Source organism: Podarcis melisellensis, assembly GCF_964234715.1.
Source record: "Podarcis melisellensis genome assembly, chromosome: 8".
Classification (NCBI taxonomy): Eukaryota; Metazoa; Chordata; class Lepidosauria; order Squamata; family Lacertidae; genus Podarcis; species Podarcis melisellensis.
This window is the reverse complement of record NC_138540.1, coordinates 73,458,931-73,466,518: the sequence shown is the minus strand read 5'-3', so window position 1 is coordinate 73,466,518 and position 7,588 is coordinate 73,458,931. Positions and strand designations below refer to the sequence as shown.

Here is a 7,588-nt window from a genome sequence, read left to right as displayed (position 1 = left end):
AATGGCTGCATCTTTCCCCCCTTTTAGTAGGTTGCTGTTAAGAGTGTTTATTATCTATAACAATAAATAAAACGGGCCGTGGGAAGGGATGAACCATGTGTGTTACACTAAACTCCTTGGAGAAAGAAACATCTAATCATTTTATTCGTGTAAAAAATAAAATTGTCCAGCTTTTCAGCTGATAAAGCCTCCCAGATCAGATCAGGAATAAAACAAAAATAAGAATGAGTAATGACTCGCCACCCCCTGGCAGCAGTTGTGGAGAGAGGCAAGGCTGGGTCTCCAGACAACCAAAGTCATGCTGAACATCAGCAGTTAGAATTACTCTGGCTAAGCCCCACACTCCATTATGACATCATCATCCTCTTGCCCATCTCAGTTACGATGTCACAGTGAGGTCAGCTAGAACCTTCCTTTCCAGTTGCCCTTAGTGCGACAGTGCCCAGCTGGTCATGTCCTCTTGGGCATCTACTGTGGCTCTGCTCCTGGGTTTGGCCTTGGCCTTCACTGATGGTAGCCTGTACGAGGGCCACTCCCTGGGGCCGCCATGTGTCCCAGGCCAGCCTTGCACAGTAGCCTTCATCTCTGACAACCCAGTGATCCTACGCTGCCCCCATGTCTACTTCAAGATTTTCGTCAGTTGGCAATACCTGGACCCAGCCTGGGCGAAGGAGCAGCCCGTCACCTTCCTGCGCTCAGGGGGCCCCATCTGGCCCTTGCTCAGCCATGCCAAGTTGAGGAGGTTGCGCTTCAAATCCCAGCTAGTTGCTGGCAACCTGTATATTCCAAACCCCAGCGTGGAGGACTCCGGCTTGTACACCTGCCGGGCAGGTGATGCCACGATCGCCTACTACGACGTGGATTTCCAGGATGCCGGGAGCATCCACGTCTCGCACGCAGGCCTTGGGGAGACAGCCCTGGGCAATTCCACCGCCGAGCTAGAAGACGGAGCGCAGGCCAAGCTGTTCACCTCCTGGAGCCCTTGGCAGTCTTGCGACCGCTGCGGCAACCCCGGAGAAAGGAAGCGAGTGGGTTTCTGTTATGCCCAGGTGACCCGGGAGGACCAGCATGAAGAAGACCCGCTGCCCTGTGGGATGGTCAGGAGGAAGCACCCGGCGTTGCCGCGAAGGGGCCCGGAGCTGCGAGTGGAAAGCTGCCAGGTGCCCTGCGATGCGTCTTACCTGCTGTCCCAGGATCAGGCCAGCGCCGTTCCGCTCCTCGTCTTCACCACCTACCACCCCCAGCTCAAGACCGTCGCCCACCTGCGCTGCCCAACCTCTTCCATCTATAGGTATGGACCTCAAGCTCGCTCCGTGGTAGAGCTACGGGCCCTGGCTCAATCCCTGCCAACCCTAGTTAAAAGGAGCAGGTAGAAGGCAGCAGCATCTTTCTCTCTCTAAGACCTTGGAGAGAGAGCCACTGCCAGTCAGACACTAAGACAGGGGTCAGCAAACTAAGGCCCGGGGGCTGGATGCGGCCCACCAGGCTCATTAATCTGGCCTGCCACCTTGCGGACCCTGCCGCCCACTTGGTCAGTCCCCACGCTAAACCAGTCTGGCGTGGAGACTGCGCCACACGGGGTCTGACTTCCACGATGCTGGCACGGCTTTGGATTGGCTGCCAGAAGCTCCTGCAGCCAACCCGTAGCCATGGACGCCTCTGGGCAAAGCCCCTTCCTTCCCGCTGAGGTGGCCACGTATGGCCAAGAGCCAAGCGGGAGGAAGCAGCGGTGGTGGGGAGGCTGTCTCTGCCACCCAGGCCATCAGCATGGGCTCTGTGCCCCACAGATCCCTGGCCGAGGCAGAGGACAACAACGATGCGGTTGAAGATGAGGCGGTGGCTGCGGCATGAGTGGCAGCGGTGGGGGGGTCTTTTCAGGAGGGGGATCCTTTGGGGGGTGCTTTCAGGAGAGGGTGGGTCCGGCCCCCCACAAAGTCTGAGGGACAGTGGACCGGACCCCTCCTGAAGAAGTTTGCTGACCCCTGCACCAAATGCTATATCAAATGCAAATGGACCGATGGTCTGTAAGGCAGCTCAATAAGCAGTGTCTCCTTGAGACGTTGTGTCTCTAGCCCCACACTTGCTTTGTAGGGTTTTTGTGACGATAAAATTGGGGGAAGCCGTTGGCATCCCACCACGAGCTCTTCAAAGGGTGGGTGGGATGGAAGTGTAGTGAATAGGTGGAGCTCAGTGCTCCACGGAACAACTGCTTTCTGGCGCAGCACATCCCATTTGGCCACCTGAGGCAAAACAGGAAGATCTCGCCGGCGGCTGGAACCCCAGAAGCTGCCACTGAAACCACTTCTCGTGTGACAGTGGGTGGAGTTCCCATGTTGGCTGTGGAGAAGCGAGGAGAAGCAGAAGTGGCTTTTGGCTAGACCCAGTGAAAGCCCTGAGAGAGCTCGCCAGAAGCCGCAGCAGCTTCTCACTTCTCTGTTGGGGAAGGGCATCAATGGGAGCACCCCTGCTCCTTGGATTCCACCGCCTGATGTGGTGATTTCAGTTTGTCACACGGGCGGGTGGCTGCTAACTGCAAGGAACCGAAAGCATCTTATTGTTGCCTTGGTATTGTTGCCATCAAAGGCTATTCAGAAGCATTCCTCCTCCAGCAATGCAGGTAATGTGCCCCATGCCAGATCTCTAGAAAAGCAGCCAGCATCCTGAAATATACTCGGAGTCGAAATATACTCGGAGTCGAACGTGGATTTCATGCTCTTTATTCAGCTCATAGTGGTGAGGAGGAATGAATGTTCCCCCAAAGTATCTGCTTTATATACATTATTTACACAATGGGCTGTACGTGATTGGCTAATTCCGGGATTCTCCTATAAGCCAATCAGGTTGTGGATTCACTTCCATCTGGAGCTGGATTGAGTGGCTCCTTCGGACCAATCAGGCTGCTGCATTTTGGATCCTGTTCAACTCAGTACATGACACATCCCAAGATGTCTCCAGACCTTACAGCCGATCTCTCTCCCCCTCCCCCTCTCCCTATCCGTCTCTCTCTCTCTCTCTCTCTCTCTCTCTCTCTCTCTCTCTGTGTGTGTGTGTGTATCTGAAGAAGTGTGCATGCACATGAAAGCTCATACCAAGAACTAACTTAGTTGGTCTTTAAGGTGCTACTGGAAGGAATTTTTTTTGTTTTGACTATGGCAGACCAACACGGCTACCTATCTGTAACCTCTCTCTCACTTATACACACACACACAGATTGCACCTTCCTTAGATGGGAAAGGGGAAATCCACCCTCCTTTTTCCCGACTGAAAGATTTGATTTGTCAGACTATTTTAGCATTCCACCTGACCTCTTTCTTGTCCATGCCATGAACCTAAGACGCCATCTATGCAAGGCTTCGCTAGCCACTTTTTCCAGCAACCCAACCCACACGCTAGCCAGGAGGGCACAGAGGAACCTTTGCTCTTCTAATCTGCCCCCTTTTCACCCCAATAAAATAGTCAAATGTACACCGGGTCTCGTAGCACAAGCCCACATGTGTTTACTCAGAAGTAAGTTCCTCTGAATTCGATCCCATGTAGGCTGTGTAAACATTACGCAGCTAAGTCCATGTTTCCCAATCCAGATCAAAACTGGTTTGAGGGGTGGAGGACACATCAAAATGCAGCCTTTCATAAGAAACTACAGAGGAAATATGGATTGTGGCCAGGATTGTGGGAGCACCCTGGGTGCTGAGTAAATCATAGAATCATAGAGTTGGAAGGGGCCATGAGGATCATCTTGCCCAGCCCCCTGCAATGCAGGAATCTTTCGCCCAATGTGGGGCTCAAACCCACAACCCTGAGATTAGGGGTCTCATGCTCTACCGACTCAGCTGTGAGTGTGTACACAGCTTTCCGCCCCAAGTACCATATTTTTCGCCCCATAGGGCGCACCAGCCCATAGGGCGCACCAGCTCTTCGGAATGCAGGCAGCTCTGCACAACCCTTCAGCAAAAGCCTGCATTCACCCCATAGGATGCACACACATTTCCCCTTCATTTTTGGAGGGGAAAAAGTGCGTCCTATAGGGCGAAAAATACGGTAAGTCTGCATAGAATTAAAGTCGGCTGCATACACGTTGTACATTTAAAGCACGTTGTTTCTGCCCAAAGAATCCTGGGAACTGTAGTTTATGCTTGACACAGCTACAATTCCCAGCTTCCATAACAAACTACCGTTCCCAGGATTCTTTGGAAGAAGCTATGCATGGTTTGTATGCAGCCATAAATGGTTTGTTCCAATTCTTTCACCATCCCAGCCATTAGCTGCTCACCCACCATAATCTTCAGCACGAGGAAACGTCTGTGTGAATGAAGGGGAGATGCTGTCCCATATAAGTGTTCTCATAGCACTTAAGTTTCGCCTGTCTATGTTCTCTCTCAAATAAAAGAAAAAAGCCAGTTAATGATTGACAGGTGACTCGACTTTCATCTCCGGATGCCAGGCCAAAATGCCGATTAATAGCTGGGGGGTGGGAGGGGACTAGAAAAGTATCAGTAGCAGCAAACTGAATCCTACTCTTTAGTGAAGCAGGAAGCAGTTCACAGGAAAAGCAAGAAGTTATGTAGGAATAAAGACATTTGAGAAGAGGCTAAAGCGAAAGTTTAACATCAGTCTGCTAAGTTTGGCAGGATGAGAATCCAATGATCTCTGGATCTGGCCCTGATAACGATCTGAATGCTGTTTATATTGCATCCTGACGAATATTTGAAAAAAAGCCGGTTCTGCCCTACCATTCTTGTGTAGGACATTTGTAGCACAGCAATGTCTTTTCTCAACCTGAAATTGTCTGTGCTCATCCTCAAGAAGATGATGCTTTTGATCTAGATAGATTTTAGCTCCTGTTGTATGCAATAGGGAATGTGATTACGTGATGGGCTCTCCTTGATGAGGTAATCCACACCTTTTCCTACCTGCACGTTCTCCCAGGTGAAGAAAGAAGGAAGTGGTGGTTGCAGTCTTTGCATATGTATCCACCCACAGTGTTATTGGACAGGTGCGATGGATACACACACAAGCACATTTGTTTTTACCTGTTTTCAAACAGACACACACTGGGGCAATGCAGAATTTGCAACGAGTGTCTATTTGATGCATGAAACCAGTTTCTCAAGAAGTGCTTTTCAGGGGCAAAAAATAAAAATGCAGTTTATTTAGATAGCATGTGGACAATTTAGCAAGCTTCCATGGCTTCTAGAACAAAAGGTCATGTGTCAAAAGTACAAGGTTTTCAGCACTTGCTTAAATTCTTCTTTTGTTTATTCAGGCATTCCCTGAAATGCAGCCCAACCACATAACTACTGTATAGATAATCTGAATTAACTTATTCTGATTTGCATGTTATGGCATTTTGTGATATTATGCTGCATACCGCTTTGGCATTCTTTATGATAGGCGGTATAGACATTTGTAATAATTATAAGTAAGTAGACCTGTCAGCCAATGCAAAGCAAGACAATGAAACAAGGGCTGAATCTAGACACGTATTAAAAAACGCTGTGAAAATGCTTTTTATAAAAAGAAGTGTTAAAATACATATTGAATTTGCCATTAGCCCACCATCGCCATCTAGGGTCACATTTGTATGATGCACTTGGAACGCATTTAAGACGTTATATTTGCAGCTGCCCAAAATGTTGCTGCTACCTTTGTCTGCCAATCATTCCTGTGCCTTTGCACAAGACCAGAAACTTGGGAGGCAGCAGCTGTCTCGATTCTTGCTGAGCATTTGGGTAGAATATAGTCTGCGTGGTTTTTCTTAATATTATCTGTAAGGTAGAGCTGGGGACTCCAGGTCCCATCAACCCTAGCGAGCCTGGGGGCAGGCAATTATAAGCCACAAAATCTGGAAGGCCAAAGGATCAACTGCCCTGGAAAAACCAAACACCTTGTTTTTTCCTGATTCAGGTAGGTAGCCGTGTTGGTCTGTTGTAGTCATAACAAATAACAAGATGAAAGATATTATATATATGATCCAAAAAGAACTCCCTTAAGAGAATCAAGTCTTTTTGTCTTAAGACAGTCTTTAAAAGAATCTTTCAAAAAAATTAAAATTTAATAATTCCAGTAGCACCTTAAAGACCAACTAAGTATAAGCTTTCTAGGTATGAGCTTTCGTGTGTATACACACTTCTTCAGATACTTGTTTTTTCCTGCAAGTGTATGATGGCCATGTTGGGCAAATCAGAATCGCTCTCGTGCGATTTCGGGCCAAGACCTTGCCCCCCCCAAGCATTTTTTGGGGTCTGTGATTTCGCATGGTGCCCCAGAACATGTGCTTTTGTGTACTTTGCCGCCCAAAGTACTTTTTCCAGGTTTACGATCTCACACGGGAGGGCAGACCTCGAATAGGGTTTCCCAGTTTGGGGCCATGTTGTGTTGGGGGTGTGTGAAGTTGCTCTATCCCTGTCAGAAACAAAGTTATGCTTGGAATTACTGGATTGTATTTAATGTTGGTCCTACTCAGGGTAGACCCACTGAAAATAAAGGAGATGACTAAAGGAGGTTCACCAATTCATTTAAAAGCACTCTTTTACCACTTTAAAGGCCGTGACTTCCCTCTGGGAAGAATTCTGGGAACAGTAGTTTGTTAAAGCTGTTGAACGTTGTTAGGAAATTCCCTCTCATAAATGCCCAGCACCCTTAGCAAACTATAGTTCCCAGGATCCTTTCTTCCCATGACTGTTAAAGTGTTAGAAGGGTGCTTTACAGTGGTACCTTGGGTTAAGAACTTAATTTGTTCTGGAGGTCCGTTCTTAACCTGAAACTGTTCTTAACCTGAGGTGCCACTTTAGCTAATGGGGCCTCCCACTGCCACCACGCAATTTCTGTTCTCATCCTGAAGCAAAGTTCTTAACCCGAGGTACTATTTCTGGGTTAGCGGAGTCTGTAACCTGAAGCATCTGTAACCTGAAGCATCTGTGACCTGAGGTACCACTGTATATCATGAATGAGAGCTGTAATTTAGTTCAATACAGCCTACTTTTTTTAAAAAAAAGCATCCTTGACTAAGGCAATGAATTAATCACCTCAGGCACCTGTAGTTAATTGGCTAGGGTGCTAACTGGACAGTAACAGCCTGCATTTCTGTCTGCAAAATGTTGGGAGAGGCCGCCTGCCTGCACCCTCCCATCCAATGTCAACCCAATTTCTCCCCCCCCCCTTTTCTTCAGTCCTGTGTACTGGCAAGCGGGCCCCACCATGCTGACCCGCCTTGAACTTCTCCAGAAGAATAGCTCCCAGAGCCTGGACAAGGCCACCGGCGGCGGGATCCTGCGTCTCTCCTTCCAGAATGAGTCTCATGGGGCTTATTACCAGTGTTACGTCAACGGGCACCTGGTGGGCAAGTTCATTGTCGCCTCTTCCGGAGTCGTGCCAGTCTCTGGGGAGCACGGCCACACCTACTCCATCATCGAGGCGCTGATTGTTGGGCTCTCCATGTTCCTTGTTTTCCTGATGTTCCTCAGCATCATCCATTCCTGCCGGAGGAAACCCGGAACCACCATGGTCTAACTGGGATGCAGACAACCACTTAGACATCCCAGAAAAGCAGGGCATGGATTGCTGACTAATAAAAAATATTGACTAGCAA

At 48.8% G+C, this 7,588-nt stretch overlaps 1 protein-coding gene across 1 annotated transcript; it reads left to right on the top strand.

The window, feature by feature from the left end:
* The first annotated feature begins 411 nt into the window (after positions 1-411).
* Positions 412-7,588, top strand: FAM187B (family with sequence similarity 187 member B). Its single transcript, XM_081921641.1, has 2 exons — positions 412-1,291; positions 7,170-7,588. Exons 1-2 carry the CDS (start codon positions 453-455, stop codon positions 7,507-7,509), a joined length of 1,179 nt encoding a protein of 392 aa, XP_081777767.1. The 5' UTR covers positions 412-452; the 3' UTR covers positions 7,510-7,588.

Excerpts from the sequence above, each read along its gene's own strand:
- FAM187B (XM_081921641.1), top strand. The coding sequence starts at position 453 with ATGTCCTCTTGGGCATCTACTGTGGCTCTGCTCCTGGGTTTGGCCTTG. Across the intron at positions 1,292-7,169 it reads CCAACCTCTTCCATCTATAG|TCCTGTGTACTGGCAAGCGG; the intron begins GTATGGACCTCA and ends CCTTTTCTTCAG.